This window comes from Leptonotus elevatus, chromosome 10, assembly GCF_054856555.1.
Source record: "Leptonotus elevatus isolate MCC_2025b chromosome 10, RoL_Lele_1.0, whole genome shotgun sequence".
In the NCBI taxonomy this organism is placed as follows: Eukaryota; Metazoa; Chordata; class Actinopteri; order Syngnathiformes; family Syngnathidae; genus Leptonotus; species Leptonotus elevatus.
In genome coordinates, this window is record NC_141248.1 from 1,345,806 (window position 1) to 1,371,632 (window position 25,827).

General features: G+C 44.0%; 1 protein-coding gene across 2 annotated transcripts in view; it reads right to left on the reverse strand.

Moving 5' to 3' along the window:
* Positions 1 to 6,982: 6,982 nt before the first annotated feature.
* LOC147166719 (zinc finger protein ZXDC) overlaps positions 6,983 to 25,827 on the reverse strand; it is a 30,637-nt gene continuing 11,792 nt past the window's right edge. Inside the window, exons 5-10 of one of the 2 annotated variants that reach the window (XM_086086183.1) lie at positions 24,707 to 24,877; positions 23,289 to 24,049; positions 19,609 to 19,687; positions 19,311 to 19,462; positions 14,250 to 14,351; positions 6,983 to 7,656 (exon numbers count right to left, since the gene is read on the reverse strand). In XM_086086183.1, coding sequence (XP_085942309.1) covers positions 7,570 to 7,656; positions 14,250 to 14,351; positions 19,311 to 19,462; positions 19,609 to 19,687; positions 23,289 to 24,049; positions 24,707 to 24,877 — 1,352 coding nt within the window. In that variant the 3' untranslated portion in view covers positions 6,983 to 7,569. The other variant, XM_086086182.1, reaches the window with a different exon arrangement.

The window sequence follows — 25,827 nt, forward strand, 5'->3', positions numbered from 1 at the left end:
CTTTAGCCCGCCCAAATCCTCCAGAGCCCGCCCTCTTCTTCTACGAGTACAAATCACGGAGCTCTACAAGTACGAATCAGTTTTGCACCATCTATAGCGAGAAATTTGGTGCAAAAGTCAGGTGACTGGACAGCAGCAGGAAAACCACTTGTGACTCCTAGTGGCGACTTCTTTGACTACAAGTTGTCATTTCTACATGTACAAATGTACACTTTTTTGTACAGGTACCAAAAAAAAATTACAGGCAACATTTTTTTTACAGATACAAATCTATACTTTTTTCTACAGGTACACCTACAATTTTTTTTTTTTTTTACAGATACAAGTTGCTTTTGCACCATATCTACCTCCATATTCATTCGCCTTATTAGTGAGCAAATACGTATTTGACCAAAGGCTCATTTATGCTTAACGTTGAATATGGATACAGTTACATACATTATATGAGCCTTTCAAATGACAATGTAAAAGTGGAGGACTTTGCCTAGGAGTGTCGCATAGAGATGATCAATATATTCACGTGTTCGTCTCAGCAAGCTATATAACATTCTAAAAGATGTGTCCTTAATTCCACACTGGTTTTGAGTTATTAAGCATTGAAGTATGAATTAGGGTTAGCCTTTCAAATGACAATGTAAAAGTGGAGAACTTTGCGTAGGAGTGTCACACAGAAATTATGGTCTTTTAGGTGGATAATTTTCTTTAGTTAGAGCCCTGCAAATGGCTAAGAAGTTAAGTTTCATGCAACAGAATGAACACCAGCCAGACAGACTTGACTATAGCTCCGGAATCTGACTTCTGGATTAAAGTTTGTGAAAACTTATTTAAAATGACAAAACACACAAATTTACATCTTATCCAATATGAAATTATTCATAGAACATACATTACTCAATATATGATGAAGAAAATGGGACTCTCAGACTCCGTCATTTGTCTCCAGTGTTTACAAAACACTACAGACACTTATTTTCATGCTTTATGGTTATGCACTCCGGTTATGTATTTCTGGACTTAACTCCTAGAAAAACTTTCCGCTATCTTGGACTGTAGGATACCTTTATCTCCAAACTTGTGTTTGCTAGGTGACCTAAGAACAACTGACTTACCACGTAAACAATTTCAATCTACACTTGTAGCCCTTACTATCGTGAAAAAAACAATTCTTGTTAACTGGAAAAATAAACAAACTCTGAATATCGACCAATGGTCTAACCTCCTCATAAATCACATTTTAATGGAAAAATATCTGCCTCAAATAAAAACCAAATGTCAAAATTTAAAGAAACATGGTCTACGTATATAGAATATTTTAATCTAAATCTGGTTACTTAATTCAGCCTGTTAGCGAGAGCCACCACATCGCAATAACTTGCTGTTTCTATATTTGGCAATTTGTAACTAATGGTTGTGTTTTTATAGTCAGGAACCCAGTTGCTGCCAGCAGGATCGAGCAGACTACATTAAATGACACCTTACAGTCACCAACTCCTCAAGATTCACTTCCAATGAGCACTAAGGATTAATATTCGGAATCACTGCATGCCAGTGGGTTAACTTTATAGGTGCTGTCCCCCCTGGCTGAGTGTGGGCGGCTCTGCCCCTCTGTTGGCTGCCGGATGCGTCTTGGCTGTTCCCTGGGTCTCTTGGGGGGTGCTGCGTTGCGGTGCTTTCCCTGGTGTCCGGGGGGGCGCCGCCCCGGCGCAGTCCATTGCTCCGGGTCCGGCGACGCGGTTCGGGGCCTGTGGGCCTCCGGGGTGCCCCGTGGTTCCCTCTCCCCTCCCCCTTCCTGCCTCTCCCTCCTCGCCTCTCCCCGCCCGTCCTCCGCCTCTCTGTCCCTTCTCCCTCGTCACCCTTCCTCCTCCTCCCCCCTCTCTCTGCTGCCCTGCTGCCGCCCCTTGCCCTTCTTGTCGTCTCCTTCCCCCGTCCCGTCCCCCTCCCCTGTCCGCCTTCCTCCCCCTCCCCTGGGCCGGGGGCTACATCCATGGCCCGGGTCTCGGGGCTCCGGGCGGGTGGGTGGGGGTGTTGTGCCTGCCCCGCTCCGGTGAGCTTCCTGGCACATCGGGGGGGCCCCACTATCTGGGGGGTGAGCCCTATCGCCCCGGTGGGGGGTTGGGTGGGGGTTTGTTGGTCGGGTGCGCCTTCTGCCCCGCCCGGTAGGGAGGAGTTCTGCTGGTCGTTCCTTTTAACTCACTGCACAATATACTTTGTTAATAGACACATAACACACACTTGGTGTGTTGTAGTGTGGAGACGCCGTCTTCGCCCTACAACTCCCCTCCAATTTTAATGCACCCCACAACTTGGGGCGGGGGGGGGGGGGGCGGTTGTGTCGGGGTGGGGTGCCATCGGTTGGGGCAGACCGCAGTATTAAGCAGTGCTATGGTCCCCCATCCGTCGGCGAGCTGGCGAACTCAGTAACAGGGTTAGCTTTCACTAAGTACGCTGGCGTGACGACCGGGGCCTTTCCCCACTGGGCCTGGGGTTCGGGGGTGCCGCCCGTCCCCCGGTGTTCCGTCCCACCACGCGGCTGGAGGTGGGGTGCGCGCGGGTGCCCTCGCCGCTCCGCTGTCCGGCCCCTCTCCGGTACCGATGCCTGGGTACGGGGGTCCCCGTGGTTTGCGAGTCGGGGTTTGGGCAGCTTGGTGGTGGGGGGGGGGGGGGTGTCTGGGGGTTTGGAGGCCTGGGGGGCGGCTGGGGCTGGGTTGTGGTGGGTGGCGGGTGTGGGTGTGGGTGGGGGGAGCGGGGGCTATGGGCCGGTGGGGTTCCTGGCGGGCCTGTCGTGCCCCATTATGCTGCGTTGGGCTGGGGGCGCGGACTGCGGTTGGGGTGGGGGGCGTTTCTGGCTCCTGGATTTGCTTTCCGGCCGGTGGCCGGTGGAAGCTGATGTCTGTGGATCTCACTCTGCTTCATCTATCCTTCCTTCCCTTCCTTTCCCCAGTCTCTCCTTTGGTCTCTTGAGGTCTCCCTAATTTGTTGGAATTTAGATGTTTCTGGGGTTGGTGAAAGACTCTGGTTGGTAACCCGGTGGGTAGTAGGTGATGTCTGGTCGGTGCTGGATTTCACTTTCCTTTCTTTTCTTTGATCCTTCCTCGGGTCTTCTGACAACCTCACAACTCTAGCTGGATTCCGAAGTATTTAGGTGAACGGTATGGGATTTTTAATAGGTTTTAGGTGAATTAATGAGTACACACTCGCACATGCACACACATACTCACGCACATACAAAATAAAATTAAAAAATTTAAAAAACGCACACATGCACATACTCACGCACATACAAAAAAATAAAAATAAAAAAAATAAAAGAGAGAGCAATGATGATGACATGTCGAATCTGTAAAATTACCGAATGAACAATACTGAGCTCTCTCAGAAAAAAGGGATGACCACCAGCATGTTCAGAGCAAAAAATTAGTTCAGAAAAAGTGTCTTAAAAAAACAACTGTATAAATATAAAATACATTATATATATATAGAGAGCGAGAGATAGATAGAGAGAGAGACAGCGATTGAAAATTATGTCTCTTTCGGAAAGATCACAACTTAGAAGTGTCGTAGAGACAGGGGGCCAAGTTTATTGGATTCAGCGTCCTTCAAACATTCAGAAATACTCTTGCTTGAAAGAAAATATTTTAACGAAAATTTATTTTATTGATTTTTAAGGACTCTCAAGTTCATTGGATTCAGCGTCCTTCAAATAAGAAATTGCCCTGCTTGAAACAAAAGTAATTGCAATCATGTAAAATTGCAATTATGCAATATTTATATGTATGATTGTGCAAGAATTATAGCAGGCCTGTCAACAGAATAACCCCCCCCCCCCCCATTACTTTCTCCGCAGAAGGAGAAAAAGGAGAAAAGCAAACATAGATTCAACGTTAATTAATCATTGACCTTTCAAACGTTTTAATTCAACCAAAATACAATGTAGATGCAATGTCATCTTTTGAACACAAACTCCAATGTTGACATAATGTTGTTAAATGAATGTTCATTGACCAATCAATCTTCAACCGTAACCAACAATCAACCTTCTTAACCCTAATTCAATGTTGATTTAACATATTTTGCTATCTGGGGTGTTCCCGTTCACTTGAATGGGATGCATCCCTCCGCCCATTGTTTATTGTTTTAAATTATTTTTATTATTTGGTCTTTTGGAAAAAACACAAGTTCTCCATAAAAAATAAAATGTTTTACTTGATTAATTTTTTTGAGAAGATATTCCACATTATGTACTTTACCTTCATGGGTGCCAATAATGGTGAGCAGGACAGTACATTTCACGAATCAACAAACAGTGACCTTCCAGCCATGTTCCTTACTGGTCAAGATGTGAAGGCAATGATTTTGAGAGTATGGTTATTTTTTTAAAGTAACAGTTACTCTTCTCACACTTGCTACATTGTGTCACAATGAGAAATAATACAGGTGGTTATATTGCACCATGTTTATTGCATAATATTATTGCAATGCTGTTATTCCCAAATCTGCTTGAGTACGTCAGTCCATCAACAAAATGGGCGTCCGTCATTGACGGATTGATTAATTTATTGATGGCCGAAAACACCCTTCTGTCACTTTTCAGGAGACCCCAAAAAATGTCATGATGTGACGTGTGTACTTACTAAAAGTATAGATTTAAAATTAAAATAAAGACATTTGCCAAACTGTGAGGTTTTGGCCCAACGCCAGCGATATGCACCCTAAAACCTATAATTTCTAATCTCTAAGTATATGTTAGTAAACAGAATAATAGTGAATATAAAATGAAACTTGCTGATATTTATTTTTTCTATAAACATGGGCCAGTGTCCCAAATATTGTGTTCTATTATTGGGTAGTGAACATCAGAAACTTGCATTACTGGGTCCGTTATGACACCACAGAGAGACCTACTTTATGGCTGGTTGTAGAGGCAAATGCTGTTCATCCGGTAACATTGAAAGCCCTATTATATTCGCCTCTTTTATCCTCCACTTGCACATATTCTAAAAATGTTGTGGTATGCCCATGTCTTAAAATGTTTAATCAATTTAGACGCTTCTTTGGGCTTCAGACCAACTCTGACCGGGCTCCAATCTCAGCCCTACCTTCGCCCCATCATTGCTGAACAGCACATTTTCCATGTGGTCTAGCCTGGGCCTTAAGACTTTTAATGATTTATATGTTGACTCCATGTTTGCTTCTTTTCAACAATTAGTTGATAAGTTTCCGTTACGTCAATAACATTTTTTTAGATACCTCCAAATACGCAGTTTTGTACGTTCTTTGTGGCTGCATTTTCCTACAATCCCTCCTTCGTCAGATATTTATATTTTTTCTAGAACCTTTGTCTTCACTCAAAGGCGCAGTGTCTGTCATTTATGCTAAGATTCATAAAATTGGCTCTGACTCCTTTTTAAATATAAGCAAAGTACAAAATAAAACTTGCTACCAAACAAAACTGTAATTTGAATGGCGCCGAATGGAGTGCTGAAAGTGTTTGCGTAACACTGCACACCTTAAAGCTTGCAAGAATTGTTTAAACAACTTTCAGCCTTAAAACGACAGGTGCACTTGGTGCCATTCTTAACTGTCCTACTGGAGTTTATCGGCAAAAAAAAACACCATTGCAATGCTCGAGAAGACAGAAGTGTACACTTGTAAACCTCCATTCACTCTTCCCAATTTTCAGACAGAAAAGAAAGATCCAAATGGACGTACAAAAGGCAAATTTTTTTTAACACATTTATTTTGCCAATATCCTGAAAGCGAGGAAACAGATGGAATCATCATGAGGCTTGATAGCGGACGTACATGTAACCAAACTAATGGAGTGACAGTCATTTATTTAAGAACCTGCTTTTAGCCCTAAACCCCTTCAGTGAAAAAAGCTCCTACCCGTCTCTTGATCGCGTCCCGCCCGGTGTTGTGTGTTCGGTCCAACTCCCGGTAAAGTGCACACATTCAATCAAATAATAAGCACTTAAATAGGCTTAACTGTCGTGTCCCGGCAGAGGGCATCAGTAACGACATGCTATTCATGTTTAAAATAGATTCAATAAAAAACATCAACTTTCCAATGGTTGAAATGGTCCAAATCAGCGCTTCTGGGCGTGGGCGGCTCTGCCCCTCTGTTGGCTGCTGGGTGGCGGCTGCGTCTTGGCCGTTCCCTGGGTCTCTTGGGGGGTGCTGCGTTGCGGGGCTCTCCCTGGTGTCCGGGGCGGCGCCGCCCCGGCACGGTCCGTCGCTCCGGGCCTGCCGTGTATAATGGCTGCACTTGCCTGGTTACATTCCAATGCAGGGTTGCTGAGAGGAAGGGCTGGACTGGCCATCTGTCATACTCACACAGGGCAGATGCCCGGTGGGCCGGCCTCTTTTGGGGCCGATGCAGTGCTTTTTAATTATTATTTTCCTACATTTTACCTCAAGAGACTGTATATATTACTGGGTAGCTGATAACTATGGCTCTGGCTGATAACCCATACACGTCCGTGCAAAACAGCACTGTGAATAAATGACACACCAAAAATATGGGCTCCATGGCATTATTTTGCTTAGGGTCGCCAAATGCTCTTGCAGATGTGTCACATGCATTGAATGTGTAAATACAGTGGACACCCGCATACTCGTGGTTCAGCACCCTTACATTCACTGATTTATCCCCCCCCCAATACTTTTTGTAGCTTGTTTTGCCTTGAATCGGCAGGACATCTGAAATAGGAAGCAGGGAAAAGAGGGGGAATGACCCGCAGTAAAAATTTAACCGGGGTTGCCTGCTCTGAGGACTAGCTTAAACACATGGGGTGGGTGCTCTATCCCCTGAGCGACCCCAACCCCTCTTGAGTGTTAATTTTTATATACAATAGCTTGCCTCAATTTGGCCATTTAAATCTTTGGGGTATAGCTTTGGCTATTACACTGATTGATGAAAAATAGCACAGAAGAATACAACCTCTTGGGGGGGGGGGGGGGGCTGTGACTGCTTGAGACTGAATCTGTGTTTCGCTCTGCATTTAATAACAGCTCAAGATACAACAAATCAAGATCCATAACCATAACACATATATGAATTAATTTTTTATATTGTTAACATACAGAAAACATCGTAATCCATGTTTGCAAATGAATGCTCTTGAATTGAAAAACAATAAAAATAAATATGAGCCAATGATTTAAGTCCGAAAGCAAATTTTTAATTGCCACTTTTCACCGATGTCATGATGTCAGTCTCTTGGTATGATGCCAAGGCATCGTGTGCTGCTATGCTTTACTTTGGTGCTTTCTGACTTGATTTGGGTTCAATATCTTAAATTTTGTGAAAGCCTTCTCAGTGGGGAAACAAAGGGTCCATTTCATATCTTTTTGGGGTGCATTATTAATGGAATTTAACGAAACCCGCTCTTATACAATGATTGGGATTAAGCTCAAACTTTCATGTGACCATAAACAACAGTAGAAAATGAATGGCCGGATCTTCCCAGTCAACACTACTCAATTTGGATAAACTGCATATAAAAGATTAGTCAAACTTGTCTTATTTTTCTGATGTAAACTGTTAACATGGAAGCAACATTTGGTCAGTCACTCTAGGTCTTGAAGGTTGATTGTGCTTCCTGTGAACTGAGAGATGTCAGACCCACTGTTTTCCTCTGTGGTCACCGTGGTTTCCTGGAAGAAAATATGAAAATGTTTACTCGTTTGTGTCAACGCTAATCCAATTAAAAGAAACCCCTTCCTTTTTCTGCATAACATGGTTGTCAATTTCCGCACACTTACTTTTGCACTTGTGCTACCAACTTTTTCAGTTGGTCACACCACCCAGGTTTTGGTCACACCTTTTTTAGGGGGGAAACAGCATGATCCGATTTACTGATGTATAGTCGTCTCAATTTGCATAGCGTAGTTTCAGATGACGTAAACATTGACAGTAACTCAAGAAATATCTGCAAAATACTTTACTGCAACAAAAACTGTCTAACAAAACAGGTCAATTATTTTATATTATTTTAAAACAAGACATTAAAAAAAGGCTTTGCTTTTATGTGAACATTATTTTGTTCAACGCAGAGGGGCCAGCTTTAATAGCGAGGCCTCCAAACCCTCTTCCCTTTGGGAAAACCAAAGCATAACAGACTGCCTAGCATCATGATTAGTCAAATCTGGCCGTTCAACACTACACTTTGGATTAGGTCCTGCGATGCAGTGTTTCCCAACCAGGGGTATGTGAGCACGTTTACAGGGGTTATATGGAAACTCAAGTGACTGACGAAAATAAAATAAAACTGCTATACTATGACTGATTATTATTCTTGTTCAGTGTTCTGTTTAGTTTAGTTTAATGCCTGTTTAAAGGAGACTACTGAAAAGGCGCTCCAGTTTTTGGTGGTAAATGTTCCAAGAAATATAATATAAGAAATTAAGGTTTATTTCTTTATTTTGTTTCACTGACTTACTAAAAATTAGAATGGATGATGGAAGCCTGGTAGTTGGTTAGATGTTGTAAACAGAAGTGACTATATGGTCTATTGATAGTAATTAAGTAAATAAAACAAAGTGATTTCACACCCATCATTCTTCTTAATGTATGTCAGCTTTTATACATTGATAGAAAGCTTACATTGTTTAGATATTTTCAATTCAATTAAGAAGGGGGACTGGAGGGTGTGTTTCAACTATAGGAGGGATCACACTCCTCAGTTTCCCTGTTTAGGTATATTCAGTTTTAAGGTTTATTCAGGGGTGCTGGAAGAGGAGGGTCCATCGGGAAGTCGAATCTCAGATTCAGGAGGAGCAGTGTGGTTTTCGTCCCGGCCGTGGAACAGTGGACCAATCACATCTTTATGGTGTATCCCCTTCACAATATTCGCAAAAGAAGAACAGATGGAAACCGGCATAAGTCGCATGCACATTTTCAGTAAATTTGCTTAAAAAATTCAAAACAATTGGATGGAAACCCGACTACTGACATGGTATGACAGTAGTACACATTTCCTGAATCCTTGGAGTCTTATGAGTTTTCCAGTTTTTGTCTTTAAATGTTCCTTGCTGCGACGGCTCAGTATATTTTTTAGCTTTCGGAATATTTGTATTATTATTATTATATTTGACGCTGGATCTCCCCTTCCGTCTTTCCATGTTTTCTGCGCCTCATCGTTGAGTGCAGCATCAAGTTCGGGAGTACGTCTGGTGTAAGTCAGCAACTGTTGCCGTCTTGCCTACGGTTGCTTTGATTTGCTTTGATCACAACTAGCTAGTGACGGTACAGTTATTTCGTATCCTTTCCTAGCTTGTATTGCCTTGCAACTTATGCGGCTCTGTCCGTGGGTCGCCAGCCCCCTTGGTGTTGTTTGATGGCTTTGATATTGTCTGTCATGACTTCTACTTTTTTATGACGACACAAACAGCCACTTGTACGTGTTGCTGTGAGTACGTTGTGGATTTGTTTGTTCCATTGGTGAAGAGGCTGGTTCTCGCCTCCTCTCTCTTACCAGGACGCAGCGGGGGCTCGGACAAAACGCAGGTCTGCTTATCCTGCTGCCCCTGACCATCGGAGTAAGAAGAGTCGGGCTGACTCTCAGATTGCCTTGAAGTTGCGCCGTTTGGAGGTGAGCGTGATGGTAATACAGGCTCAGTTGGGTAATCAAAATCCTTCTGCTTCTCAGGCCTCTGCAGTAGCGTTGCCCTATGCAGAGGTGGCCATGTCGGATGCAACACTTCAATTGCCCTCCCAAGCTGACGACATCACAGAGGATGCCGTTTCATCTGGGATTCTGAGGCATATTCAGGGATGGACTCTGTTTCCACTGACCTGTCCTCTACTCCCTTCTAGGGAGCATGGCCGTAGTATGTCTTTTCTCATCCAGGCGCGGTGTCAGGTCTGGTTGGCTCAGTCTCCCTTGCAAGAGCCCTCCCGGAAGGAACTTCATCACCTTCCCTGTGGTTCAGGGTCAGGGTCAAGTTTTCAGTTTGGCGGCGACAGGAGCGCTTGAACGTACAGTGCGTGCTAATGACGCGAGGCATAAGTTTGCTAGCCTTGCCAGGCCCTATGCTCCGTCAAACTCTGGGGAAGATGCTCTCCCGGCCGCCCCTCTGACACGTGCTGTGCAGACTTTTCGGCCTAAGGGGGGATATGGACCTCGTCGTCCCTCACGGGGTCATGTCATGGACACCCATCATTCTTCTTAATGTATGTCAGCTTTTATACATTGATAGAAAGCTTACATTGTTTAGATATTTTCAATTCAATTAAGAAGGGGGACTGGAGGGTGTGTTTCAACTATAGGAGGGATCACACTCCTCAGTTTCCCTGTTAATGTATATTCAGTTTTAAGGTTTACTCAGGGGTGCTGGAAGAGGAGGGTCCATCGGGAAGTCGAATCTCAGATTCAGGAGGAGCAGTGTGGTTTTCGTCCCGGCCGTGGAACAGTGGACCAACTCTACACCCTCGGCAGGATCCTAGAGGGCATGGGAGTTCGCCCAACCAGTCCACATGTGCTGTGTGGACTTGGAGAGGCGTTCAACCGTGTCCCCCTAAGGGTCCTGTGGGAGGTGCTTTGGGAGTACGGGGTACCGAGCCCCCTGATACGGGCTGTACGGTCCCTGTACGACCGGTGCCAGAGTTTGGTTTGCATTGCCGTCAGTAAGTCGGATTAGTTTCCAGTGAGGGTTGGACTCCGCCAAGGTTGCCCTTTATCACCGACTCTGTTCATAACCTTCATGGACAGAATTTCTAGGCGCACCGAGGCGTTGAGGGGGTCCGGTTTAGTAGACTCAGCATTGCATTTCTGCTTTTTGCAGATGATGTGGTGCTGTTGGCTACATCAAGCTGTGATCTCCAACTCTAAGTGTGAAGCGGTTGGAATGAAAATCAGCACCTTGAAGCCCGAGACCATGGTCCTCAGTTGGAAAAGGGTGTTCTTTCCGGGTCGGGGATGAGATCCTGCCCCAAGTGGAGTTGTTCAAGTATCTGGGGGTCTTGTTCACGAGTGAGGGCAGGATGGAACGGGAGATGGACGGGCGGATCGGTGCAGCGTCTGTTGTGGTGAAGAAGGAGCTGAGTCAAAAGACAAAGCTCTCGATTACCAGTCGATCTACATTCCTACCCTCACCTATGGTTACGAGCTGTGACCGAAAGAACAAGATCCCAAGCGGCCAAAATGAGTTTCCTCCGCAGGGTGTCTGGGCTCTCGCTTGGAGATAGAGTGAGAAGTTCGGCCATCCAGGAGGGACTTAAGAGTCAAGCCGCTGCTCCTCCGCATTGAGAGGAAACAGTTAAGGTGGCTCGGCCATCTGGAGAGGTATTCCGGGCATGTCCCACTGGTGGGAGGCCCTGGGGACGACTCAGAATACCAAAAGGGCAGTCCAGTGGCTGGATTAAGCAGGGTTTTTCCTGTCTCAAAATGAGGCAGATGTGTATCATCCAGACTTTGATCATGGGTGATGTTAACATTGTTACAATTTTTACTGTTTTATTTTATATTTTAACTGTTTTGAATTTAGTTATAACTATGTAGATGTAATTATGTTAACTCAATATAGCTTGATGTATAATGCTTTTGTTGTTTTCTTATCTTTCTTCTCTTGCCTGGAAAAGAGAAATTTAATACGTTTATTTTCATTATCTAAGGGAGTAGAGTTTGAGGACTTTCTGTTCGGTCACTGAAAGTCCAAGGACGAGCTAGGATACTGCTGTCGAAGTCTAATCTGATTTTTGCACCTACGGGAACTTGATGAGGAAGGGGAGAGGCGATTTCCTGTGATCACTGTTTTTTCAATAAATGTGCCGTGTGCTCGAGTTTGGGACACACATTTGGACGGATCACTGCTTGGGTGACTTCAATTGTGTTATCAGAAATTTCTGAATAAACCTTGTAAGGAACCTCTTCACCAGAATCTCAACTCTGATTTATTGGAACACGCAAAAGAGGACAAAAATACTTGGACTCTATCAGTGACTACCGATATCAGGTATCGTATCAATACCAATCTTATTTTAAGGTATTGGTACTCGCATATAATGAGAAATTATATGAATACAAAGCTGTCATTAATTTTTACCATTTGATAACTACAATCATTAAAAATGCATCCACTAGTACATATTAAAGTGTAACTATAGTTCAGCGTTGAAAAACACTATTATGTTTATTATATATACTGTGTTTTTATGACTATGGTGATGGCTGGAGCGCGCCACCTCTGCCTCACAACCAGGAAATGGGCATGTGCAACGGTTGCTCCATGATCGGTTTCTTCTTCGGTACATTCAAGTTTATAAAAAATTTAAAAATAATTAAAAAGAAAGATATGTCTTCTTCGGTTGTTGCTTCAGGTCTTTCCGGTGAACTGCTGTGGGTATAGCGCCTCCATAATGGCGCAACACTGCAACTGCAGTTAAAATGTGTTGCTGCCGAGCTCAATCAACACAGCTGGAGCGCTGTGTTGAGCGATATCAGTGGCTCAGGCTGGAGGTGGCAAGCAAATTAGGTGGAGGAGACCGCCTCTGAATTTTTACACAGGAAAACCCCCGATTAGTCTCCCCATTTATTTGCAAATAAGGCAATAACTGTCTCCAAGTGTCTTAGTTTTGAATTAACATCCAAACAGTTGTGATCAGCTCTACCATTTGGGTTTTCTCATTTCAATACCAATAGGGCAGTTGGCTGCCCTTTTGGCCAACTCAACAATGATCCTTGCCTTATAGATGCTAATGACTCCTGTGGATTCGTTTAGTCAGGTACCATGAATATGAAGTGAAATCTGCGTAAGCATTTGAAATTTGGCCCATTGAGTAATCCCATAGGCTGCAGTGGCACGTCACTTCCTACCTGCGGCACTAGTCAAAACCAGGGTGACAACAGACATGGACGCGAGTGCAACACAGGAGAGCGAGGTGAACTTACTTGGACCTTTGAACGGCAAGTTTATTTATAATAAGAACAAAGACGGGACTATTAACAAGAACGCAGTGATTTGTACCTTGTGTAAAATAGAATTTTCTGTAATGTCCTAGAATTCAAATTCTTTATTTGGGGACCTTTAGCAGATATGAGATTAAAATCATTTAATTAGATTAATTAATTAGAAATCATGTAATCAATTACATACATTTTTTAATCGCCCGACAGCACTATTTAATCTTACCCGACTTTAGATCTGGACTCACACCAGGCTGGACTGCCCGGCCTGGGTGGGATCGGCCACTCTCGACGACCCACTCTCTGTATTTGAGCTAGGCTAGGCTAGGTGCCGAGGTCCCTACGAAGGGGGACCGTTTTGTTACTGCAGAGTCCCGGTGGGCGCCGCAGCTGGATCCGCGGGAAGGGCCCTAAGCACGTCCAGAGTCGCCAGCGCCTGATGGTGGTGGGGCTGCCCGACAGTGAAGTGCAGCAGGGAAGCGTGCAACATATTTTTATCCTTTCCGCCACATGAAATGCTCACTTTGCACACAATGCAAGTCGAACCATCTCCGCTCTCCACATTAAAGATAACTTATCATGTACTTCAAAATACCTCCACACAGCCGACATACAGCGCAAGTAATACTGTAGCTATTTCCTTGTTTTACCCGCTCAACGGCTTTCAGCCAATAGTGTCACTGTAGCAAAATGGCGCCATGCCGCACGCTTAGCTGTGTGGAAAAATGAGGTCCCGCTAGTGGCTAGTTGCTAATGCCGAAGACTTGTGCTGTATTATCATACAATGACCGACCAATGAATTAGCGGTTTCTTAGCGTCCTTAACTGGCGATTGAATATGATTCTGGAATGGCGTTGTGTTGATGAAGTCGAGTCAAGCTAGCCGCCAGTTGAGCGACCATGCTTCCACGTGCTGTGAGGATCAACCTCAAAATACAAGGCTACCAAGCCAATTGCATTGACATTAATATATTAGTTGGCTTTTATTTTGAAGTTGTCCTTAGCAACGCGTTCTATGTACTATGTAAGGCCCCAACCGTGGCGCTTGATCCGTACGGATCACGGCTCAAAGATAAACCATTGCACCATTAACTAAAAACATTTGTACTTGCGCCATGCGACTCGATGAAATTTTTACCAGCACACATTGTAAAGTTGGCCGCATTTGCGGTTGAATTGGTCGCAGTGTTGAGCCTTGGCACGTAACATCAGCTTTCAAATTCCAAATTCCATTTCTGTTTAATATTGAATTTACCATAACATTAGTACCAAATAGAATTTGCATAATTTAATACGCATGCTGTGAATATTAATAAAAAGCAATGCTCAACACATAACAACATACCTGTAAAATGTTGACAGGAAGGTCAACGGTGAGCTGAGAGTGAGAGGCGGATGGCTCAGAGCTGAGCTGAAAGGCTAGATCACCATCACTGGCTGGGTCATCCTGAACAAATTAATAGACAGACCACATTCACTAAGGGCCGGTACACTTTTTTCAAATCGTAATCTTAACACAATTTATCATCACACACACATATAAAGACTATTTTCCACCACCGGTCACGAATCCAGTCCTCTGAGGGAGAGCTCTCGCATGATCAAATGTGATCTCACAAACACCAAGACAATCATCATGTGATCAGAGCATCTGTGAATAATCTAAATATAGTTAATGGTCACTTCCAGCACCTATTTCTACTTTTAATTGAATGCTTTTATTTATATAGGAACCCCGACTGCAATGACAAGTTTGCTCTATATTATTTACTTGGCTGTTACTAACATTGCTATGAGATTCATTTTTCAAAAATCATTTCCAGTTTAATACATTTTGTAGAAACTTTATTTGGACGTACAGCGCCATTGTTATTTACGTCGCAACGCATTCAGTGCGTTGTGACATAGAATGGCGGCTGGCTCTCTGCCGAGCAATGTGAAACTGTAAAGAAAGCAAGGTAAGCCTCGTAGCGTTCCTAAAGAAACAACATGCAATCGGGAGTCACCCTCCCCCAAACCATGCTCTCGTCATTCACCAGACGCATTCAAGAGTATGGATCGTCCCTTTAGGAACTCTACGGAGACTTACCTTGCTTTCTTTACATGTTGCTGGACAGCTCTCAAGTTAAAAGTTGTGTATGGTTCATAGGGCTGCTTCAAATCAGAAGTCCTCTGTTGGGTGTAGGGTTAGGAGGAGCCACAAAAGAATGTCAAAGGACTCAGAGTTCAGTCCAAATTCTTATTTTAGGCCTGAAATCATGTCTAACAGCAGTTGGGTTTCCATCCACCCATTTCTAATTTTCAAGAAATGCAAAAATAAAACTGAATGGAAACGCCAGAAATTCAAAAAAAGGGCCCAAAATTCGCAAAAAAACGTTTTTATGCTTGGACGGGGTGGATTTTGAAGCGTATCGAAAAAAGGAAAATGCAAATTTTGGCGATGGATACAGGTTTTGCGAATACCCGCTGGCAAGACCGGATACACGTCACACATTTTGACCGAATATTACGTCACACGTACGTTTGTAGTCCCAAAGCAATGTCGGACGATAAAGTAAGGTATGTTTGGGAGCACGACGAAACAAAAATATTTTTGGAATTAATTAAAGAAGCGGATATTAATGCTATTTTAGATGGAAAACAGCAAACAAATGCTACGGTTTATCAAGAATTACAAAATCAAACTCATACGACGACATCGCACAGCGCAGTCGCTTCCTGGTCTTCTTTTGAATTACGGGTGGATCACATCTTTATGGTGTATCCCCTTCACAATATTCGCAAAAGAAGAACAGATGGAAACCGGCATAAGTCGCATGCACATTTTCAGTAAATTTGCTTAAAAAATTCAAAACAATTGGATGGAAACCCGACTACTGACATGGTATGACAGTAGTACACATTTCCTGAATCCTTGGAGTCTTGTGAGTTTTCCAGTTTTTGTCTTTAAATGTTCCTTGCTGCGACGGCTCAGTATATTTTTTAGCTTTTGGAATATTTGTATTATTATTATTATTATTATTATTATTATATTTGACGCTGGAGCTCCCCTTCCGTCTTTCCATGTTTTCTGCGCCTCATCGTTGAGTGCAGCATCAAGTTCGGGAGTACGTCTGGTGTAAGTCAGCAACTGTTGCCGTCTTGCCTACGGTTGCTTTGATTTGTTTGATCACAACTAGCTAGTGATGGTACAGTTATTTTGTATCCTTTCCTAGCTTGTATTGCCTTGCAACTTATGCGGCTCTGTCCGTGGGTCGCCAGCCCCCTTGGTGTTGTTTGATGGCTTTGATATTGTCTGTCATGACTTTTACTTTTTTATGACGACACAAACAGCCACTTGTACGTGCTGCTGTGAGTACGTTGTGGATTTGTTTGTTCCATTGGTGAAGAGGCTGGTTCTCGCCTCCTCTCTCTTACCAGGACGCAGCGGGGGCTCGGGCAAAACGCAGGTCTGCTTCTCCTGCTGCCCCTGACCATCGGAGTAAGAAGAGTCGGGCTGACTCTCAGATTGCCTTGAAGTTGCGCCGTTTGGAGGTGAGCGTGATGGCAATACAGGCTCAGTTGGGTAATCAAAATCCTTCTGCTTCTCAGGCCTCTGCAGTGGCGTTGCCCTATGCAGAGGTGGCCATGTCGGATGCAACACTTCAATTGCCCTCCCAAGCTGACGACATCACAGAGGATGCCGTTTCATCTGGGATTCTGAGGCATATTCAGGGATGGACTCTGTTTCCACTGACCCGTCCTCTACTCCTTTCTCGGGAGCATGGCCGTAGTATGTCTTTTCTCATCCAGGCGCGGCGTCAGGTCTGGTTGGCTCAGTCTCCCTTGCAAGAGCCCTCCCGGAAGGAACTTCATTACCTCCCTGTGGTTCAGGGTCAAGTTTTCAGTTTGGCGGCGACAGGAGCGCTTGAACGTACAGTGCGTGCTAATGACGCGAGGCATAAGTTTGCTAGCCTTGCCAGGCCCTATGCTCCGTCAAACTCTGGAGAAGATGCTCTCCCGGCCGCCCCTCTGTCACGTGCTGTGCAGACTTTTCGGCCTAAGGGGGGACATGGACCTCGTCGTCCCTCACGGGGTCATGTCATGGACTCCCCCGTGAGGTTCGTCCCTCTGGCCGAGGGCCCAATGATCAGCCCCCGAGCTACGCACACCATGCCTTATCCCTCCCGGCAGTCGGTTACTTTTCCTGTCGCCAGCTCAACTACTGGGCTACCCTCGCTTTGGACCCATGGGTGCTTTCAACCTTAACTAATGGGTACAGGATTCAGTTCTCTCCAACCGGGTCAGAGAGACCGTCATCAGCGACCCGGAAAAGGCACTAGCTCTAGATCAAGAGCTAGCGACCCTCCTTGCTAAGTCCGCTATCGCAGTGGATCCCTTGGCTTATCCAGGGGGATTGTACTCCCCCCTACTTCCTCATTCCAAAAATGACCTAATATCTAAGAGGTCTCAACCGTTACCTCAGGGTGTTACACCCTTCCGCATGCTCACTACGTCGGCCGTGTTGAGGACGATCGCCCGAGGGGAATGGTTCACGTCAATCGAGCTGAAGGACGCTTAATTACACGTCCCTATTGTTCCTCAGCACAGGAAGTTTATCTGCTTCGCCTACAGGGGTCGCCACTGGCAATTCAGAGTACTCCCATTCGGGCTATCACTATCTCCCAGAGTGTTCACACGTGTAGTGCAGGCTGCCCTTGCACCCCTGCAGTAGAGTGGCATGAAGATGCTTCTTCCAATCTATTTTCGATAAGGGGCGTTTCCCTTCTACGATCAAGGTCTACGTGGCGGCCATTTCGGCCCGCCATGTTGCAGTGGATGGCAAGTCTGTGGGTTGCCATAGCCTAGTGGCCTCCTTCCTCAGCGGTGCCCTTCTCCTTTGTTCTAGGAACCCGCCTCGAGTCTCCGCCTGGGACCTTCGATTGGTGCTTGACGCACGGTGCATGTCCCCTTTCGAGCCGTTGACCTCAGGGAAACTTCGCTGGCTGGCTCGTAAGACGGCGTTTCTACTTGCGATAACATCCGCTAAGCGGGTGGGGGATCTCTACGCCCTATCTGTTAGCCCTGAGTGCCTTCGTTGGCACCCCAACGGGGCAGGGGTCACATTGTGGCCAAATGCAGCTTTTGTCCCCAAAGTTTTGTCTGGCTCTCAAGCCAACCAACGTATTTGTCTCGCTCGTTTTACTCCGTAGTCGACGGATGGGGATGACGCTCCAAGTCTTTGTTGTCCTGTGAGGGCGCTCCGCTCTTATTTAGATGCTACGGCATGTTTCCGTACATCCACCCAGCTTTTTGTGTCTTACGACGGCCCGAATGAAGGAGCTGCTGTTTCCAAGCAACACCTCTTCCATTGGATAGGTGATGTGATTCGGCAGTCGTACCGGGTCTCTGGGCGTCCCCCTCCTCCTGGGGTGCGCAGTCACTCCACCGGGAGTGTGTCAACGTCATGGGCCGTTTTGAAAGGAGTGTCCTTGGAGGACGTCTGTGCGGCTGCTTCCTGGTCGTTGCCTTGCACGTTCTCCAGATTCTACAGTTTGGATTTCACCTCTCCTCATCCACTGGATGTGGTTCAGCGGTCCTGTGGAGGGCCCCTCTGTGAGGTACATTGTCCAGGGTCTTAGTGACATCGCTGGTATTCTGTGTTCCGTGCTGTTTCAGCATCGCCAACTGGCGGTCGGGAGGGACGAAATAGAACGACTGTTACGTATGTAACTACGGTTCTATGAGTCCCAAACAACTGCCAGCATTGCTTGTCACTCAGAACCCTTGTGTTACGGTTGCGATCATCTTTGATACATGAGGATCACGTCAGCCGGAACCCAGGAAATGTACACACAAACATCTTTTACAGCTAAAAATGCACGAAGCGCCTCTCACTGTTCAACATTCAACAAGGAAGCGGTGAGTAATTCTGCGAGAACATAATTGATTGCAGCGTCCATTTGTCCATGTTAGGTTTAATTGTTTCCCCCGACATCTGCGCTTCCTGGTTTCGTCACAGCTGCATATCACGCCCCAAACACAATGTTGCTCTGTGATTGGTCCGAACCACCAATGGTTCGGATCGGTGGAAATCAACGGGCTTGGTCCAAATATATTCTAGGAAGTTTGTGAACTCACAAATACCGCGAGAATTCCTCTTGCAGAGCAAGGTTAGTGCCATAATGCTACGTAATGGCATTAAATATGCCCATGGGCAGTCCTGGTTAGTATGCAACCAGTGCAAGAAATAAACAGATAGTGTGAGGGTGGTAGATTTTAAAACAGCTGAGCTAAAGTAAAAAGAAAATGGCTAGTGAAAATTCTGATTGGCTGAGAACTTTAGACACCAGCCTGGGTGGTGATGAAAAAAAGTTAATTTCGAACCGTGATCACATGGAATGTCATCTCAGAAATGCCATCTCACCTGTAGTAGCTGAATTTGAACATATTGAGCACCAGTGACAGAGTCACGCAGATTTAGGCCCCCATAAGATGCTGCTGCTCCTTCACCATAGCGAGCACTAGATGGAGTGGATTTGGCTCCTTTTGATTTGCTCTGACTTGCTCCAGAGGCCCCTGGATTCAAAAAGACAATCGTGAGGTTAATCGGTTCAAATAATGGATGGAATTAGTGTGTAATGAAGTCACTTTAGGTTATTGCAAAAGCCGGATTTCTTGGGGTGCTTCAAATAATAGTTAAGGCTAGTCTTTGTTTGTGTTACCAGAGACTGAAGGGCAAATCTGCTTCCTCCTCTTGGCCAGCTGAATAGCTCTGTAGTCTGTCCTTGCAGAGCCGCCATTCTGGCAAAAGAAAAAGAAAAAAATCATTTTAGTCACTGCATTTGTTTTAGCAAACCAAACAGCAAACAGGTGTAACTTTGATTGGTGCCTCAAGGCACAGATCTCCACCAAAGGAAAAAAAATACGTACTGTATACAGCGGAAATTCCATTCATCAACACATCGGTTTACAAACAAGATTTTATAAGAAATATTAATTTCATTTCAGTGTTTGCTCTGTGGGTCATGTACCATATTTTGCAGTACATTGCCCCTTGGTATGGCTCAAAATAAATGAACTATAATGATGGTGCTTTTAAGAAGTTAATCGTAATTCTTACTACACTGTGAAAAGTTCTGAACGAACCTTTATTTGGTCCTTTTATTTTTAATGCTCGCAATATCAGGAACCACCAGAAGTCTGTATATTCTCTTTAGTGAATGCCAAAAAGATCAAGCACACAGTCGTGGAGGGCTTTTCTGCTCGATGCGGAAAAATGTCTAATCTGTCCATAATGTTTTCTACTCTTACGGTTTTGGCCTCCCCCGCTCAGCCCATGTAACAATGTGTGACCTGATGGTCTTACTGTAAAAAAAAGTCACCTATCTAATGTACCAAACATGCCTAAACTAACATTACTTGAAGCATTATTTATTTTTAAAAAATACTGTAATTTCCGGTCTATAAGCCGCAACTTTTTTCACTTGCAGTCGCCCCTGCGGCTAATACAACGGTGCGGCTTATCCATCAGGTCACGAGGGGGCACGCAATAAAGGAAGCACAAGAGCGCCAGGCAGAGCAAACCAAACCAAATGAGCCCAAATACAGTAGGAGAGAACAAGTACGAGACAGTTTGCGCCCTCGTTATGGAAAAGAAACGGGGAAGTGCATATGATGCTGCATTTAAGTTAAGGCGACACGAAAATTTGTTTTTGGGTTTTGAGAGTGACAACAAAGGAGAGAGAGTGGATGACGAGGCCATTCTGGGCCTGTTTGTTTCAGACACTGAGGAAGAGGACGATGGCACGAGAATTACCGGTAATGACTGACTTTACTGCTATAATAAGATGGTTATTTTTTGTTACAGTAATGTACTGTCTTTTTGTACAGCCATGTTATTAATGCACCTTTACTGCCCTGTTATAGGCAAGCACTTTTAAAAACGGATTTAATTTAGCCATTTGACGTTATCGCCTTGTCAAGCGCTGTAAATTTTGTTCTGCTGTTAAAGGACATGCGCTGTATTATTTGTGCACCTCACAAAAGCTGTTCAGATTAGGGCCCGACCGATATGCATTTTTTTGAGGCCGATGGCAATACCGATTTTTGGCAGAAAAAAATACAGATTACCGCATAATAATGCATAAAATTATCCTCCCCATTCTTTTTCAATGGGCATCACTTACACACTAACTTTTGCTATTAAGATTGACTCTGCTTTGAATGACAAGTCCATAGAATGACCTTATCAACAAATTTCATGAAGTATATTATTGTCTAGATTTATGTGTCAAAAATAAAACTATTCTTATTTGTTTACAACTGCTGTACTGTATATGGTTAGAGTACATAATTGGGCTGGAAAAATAGCAATCACAATTAATTGATTGAAATCATGATCAAAACAATTTGTGATTTCAAAACTACTTAAACTGCTTAACTACTTAAAAGTGTCATCGTAGTGTCACGCCCATTCATCCCTGCACTTTGTTTTTGTCAAGTAAAATTTTTGTAAATATGTGAAATTCAAGCCTTCTTGCATTTTTATTACTCATTTTCATTCTAAGTATTAACCTTTTCTTTTATATATTTTTATATCTTGTGTTATTTTCACAAAACTTGGGACTTATTGGGCTAACCTGGGACCTCGGGGATTGCAGTTCATGCCATGTCATGTGGGAATGTGTGTTAAGACAACAAAAAATACTTGGATGTTTGCATCCTTGAATTTTGAGTAAAGAATGTCTTTGAATCCTTGACATATCAACTTTAAATATAACTTGAAAGGACAATGACAAAATAAAACAATAAGAAACTGAAATAAGAATAGAATATACTGTACTCAAATAATAGCAACTGAAAACACAATAAAAACAAATACTGACTGTTCCTGTGCGTTTTGGCCTCTTGGGGGCAGTGTGGTGCCATGCATCCATGGTGTACACACTTAAAGTGAGTACAGAATAAAGTTACGATTGAATTCTGGAACTGGGCTACTTTTGTGTGTGAATATTCATTATTTGAAGGAAAAACACTCCCTAAGTCGATGCTAATTTCCGGTTAGCATTTGAATGGGAGCCTCACTTCGCTTATAGCATTAGCGCTAGGCTAGCGATGTTTTAAAAATGAAGCATGTTTTCTATTTAAATATACAGTGATAATTCTTATGTGTGTAGTTTTTCAGTTAACTACAACTGGGGTGTCATTAAACATCTTAAAGGATGCTTGGGGGACAACAGAATAACCAGAATAACATAAACTACACACTTGCTAGTTGCTAATGCTACGCTAGCAAAATGGTACATTCAGAGTACTTTCACAGAGTCGGAAACGATAATGTTTTAAGGGGGAAAATCATCGGCCATTTGGCCCAATTGGCCGATTGTTTTGACAAGATGTTTGAAGGGCAATAATCGGCCGATTATAATCTGCGGCTGATTAATCGATCAGGCCCTAGTTCAGATGTTAATTAATGGGACGCTTTGCATTCCCAAACAGTCACCTCTGTCCTGACAATCCGGGAAACCTTATATACCGGTGCCCTAACATTAAAACACCTGCAGCTTAGTTGGGTGCATCTTATACATGTAACAATCTCGAGTATTCCCCGAATTAAACTAGCGCGGTTTATAGTCAGGTGTGCCTTATAGGCCGGAAATTACGGTACATGAATAAGATAAACACGAGAATGGTTGATCTGCTCTGTACAACTTTCAAGGACTAATGCTACGTTCAGACAGAGCCAAAAATATCGCGACGCTACGCTGGTCTCGCGCGTGTTTGTTAGCGGGGTTCTAGATGGGATTTGTTTCGCTCCGCGCTGCAACGGAGGAAGTGGAGGGATTTCCGCTTCTGTAGGTGGTGCTAACTTTATTGTAGCATTGCTGGCTTGCTTCACACTTCGACAATTAAACAAACAAACTCACCACATAAGCCAATTTCCATGGTTCTTCCTCCAAGCAATCGCCTTTTTGGCCCGGTCACGGTACACGTAGCGCGCCGTGTCATACAGCTCTGGGTGTCTCAAAACCGAGACGATCAAGCTATCCTTCAGGCAATAAAGGGTTTATTTATTTCTATATTTCTTTTGAACTAAACCCATTGGTGAAAGATAAGCATAACTTGTTTCAGGACCTGGAACTACTCCCGTCAGACTGAATGGGAAAATTGCTTCTGTTTGCAAAGAGCCTCAAATTAAGTTTATGAACATAAGTTCCACTTTACACAGGTTATAGCAAATGAAAATCGAAACTTGCATTTGTAGCTTGATTTAAATCTGCACCAAAATGTATAGTTTTATAGACATTCATTCAACATACTGGACACATCCCAATACATACGACTGAGTACATTACCTAATAATTACACATTTTCTTATTTAGAAAAAAATCCCGCATCTCACCAAGAAACTGTTGTGTGATACTGCATTGATCCCTATGTCTTTCTGCAAGCTTAAGCTGCTGCTGCGACCAGGGAAAACAAACTGTGTGAGAACCTTTCCTCCATCTTGACTTCCCAGTACCTCAAGAGTCCCGGCCGATCCCTGGGCACCCTCTTCCACCAACTTTGTGGGTGAGGGCAACAATTCTGAAACAGGGGCAACTGCCAAGGAGGCAGGGGGTTCTATGCCAAGAGGGTGCTGAAGTGTGGGGTCTGTAAGGGCACTGGAACCCTGCATGGAGATAGACGTAAGCGCTCCTAGGGCCTCCGGTGTGACGCTCTGCACATCATCAAGATTGAGTGTGCCCTGAGGGGGTAGAACATCTCCCACTGTGCCACCCAAACTGTGGTGAGGACCCATTTCAATACCGGGTGCCAGGATAAGAGGGTCTACGGGCCGGGCCAATGTGGTGCTGTTAGAACTAAGAACTGCTGTGCTGACTGTGGATGGGTCAATAGTGAGGATGCCTGAACTGACCAGGGAGAGGTCCATAGTGAAAGTGCCACTGGAGTTTGAGTTGCTCCCAACAATAGGAATCCCAACACCAATGCCAGCAGGAGATGTGATGGCTCCAGACACATTAGAGAAAAGTGAGCTCAGGTCCAAGTTAGTCAGCTGGTCACTCCCAGAAATACTTGACCGAGAAACTGTTACTGGAGTGGGGCTAATTAGCTCACTACTGGGGGTCAGGGTGGGTGTGGTCTCCATCCGGTTCATAACATCTAGAAAAGAAGAGGGTTCATCTTTGTTAAAAGATGTACAACAAAAGCCTCTTGCATTCCTGAGTATCACAAAAACACAATACAGGGACAGCTATTGTGAAAACAAAACGTGAATTGTTAACATCTTCAAAGCATTTTTAAATTCATGTTCTCCAAAATGATCTTCTTGCAGCACTGTACGTTCTTTCAATAATTTTAGTAAGCTACGTTTTTTCTTCTATACTTTGCTTTTAAATGTCTTACTCTTTGGTTTGTAAATGCTTTTAAATGTTGTACCTTCAATTATGTGAATCACTTAGCTAAACAAAGCTGCCTTGCCTGCAAGATAATTGTATTTTGTGTATGCAGTTTAATGAGGGCAATATCCGAAAAGGTTGAATTGAGACATCGGGATTTTTCTTAGTATAGTACAATTCATATTGACTCCAAAATTCAAACACACAGCAACAACACCACCCCATTGTGACCACCGCCAGGGGATATTCTTTCTACAGCCATAAATAGGGACTTGGGAGAACTGAAGAAACCTTTTGAATTAAATGTAAAACATTGACAACAAAGGAGAAAGTCCAGTTGTCTCCCTCCAACCTTTTTGACTATGACATGGAAGACTGTGAATCTACAGACACAATGAGGGCAATACTCATGCCTACTGACCAGGGCTAATCTGGTGTTGTTTAAGCATGTGACTCTTAAGAATGCTGCGGGAGGAGAAGTGCTTGGAGCAGTTGGCCACTGGACATCGAGTCCGAAGGGTGCTGGCGTCCTGCTTATGTTTCTTGGTGTGGATGTAGAGGCTGCTGCGAGCTGAAAATTTAGCATTACAACCTGAAGAACATAGAAAGAAGTTGTGCAGTTACTTGAAACAGTTATTTTGAGAATTTCAGTATAATTGGCTGACATTAGAAAACATATAAACATGTGGACAAAATTGTTTGGACCCCTGTGTTAATGAAAGAAAAATAGTAATACATTAATAAAAGAAGGAAAGAAAATAACATTTTAACGCATCGCTGACAATTAACCAACATGCGCATGCAGTGTCAATGGCTGATCCCAGTGAATCAGTTAGGAACATATCAGAGTTTGTTATAATCTTTGAAAACAGTGTAATGTTACACTCTGAAAAAAAGCTGTATCTTTAATTTTGCTGTTGTTGCTTCCTCCAGTGGCTTTTCCTCTGAAAATCTGATTGAATGCTGACTTCAATGATGCAAATGTCAATTCTGTGCTGTAAGTGCTGTCTACTCTTCTCCTCGAGACATGTTATATCCAGGAGTTTAAACACTAACACAGCGTCTGGTAGTATCTTTGCTCAAAGTCTATATAGTCCGGCATAGACACCGCACCGTCTTTGAGATCAAGTCAATATTTTTCTTCTCTCAAGAACACTGTCCAATTTAGCAAGCAGTGTTTCCATACCGTTGTCTTTGTTTAGATCGTCTGCAGTTATTTTAAGGCAGTCTCTCGGACTCTTCATTTGAGGCCCAGCGCCACCGCGAGTGCCTGCTTCTTTTTTCCAAGTCCGTACAAGTCGCTACGTGCTAACTTCATTTTTTCAGCACTGGCCTGGCTTCGTCCAATTTCTGCGGTAGTTTGTAATTGGAAACCATCCTCTTCTACCATAAAAACACCAAAAATGGCGCATGTATCCTGCAGTTGGTGCAGAACGGCAGTAATTTGTATTCACACTTGAAGCGAGTTCGTTTGGAAGAGGACCAAGACTATCTCAAAAAGTGAGTCTTGATCCGATTGTATGATACGCACCAGGATTTGTT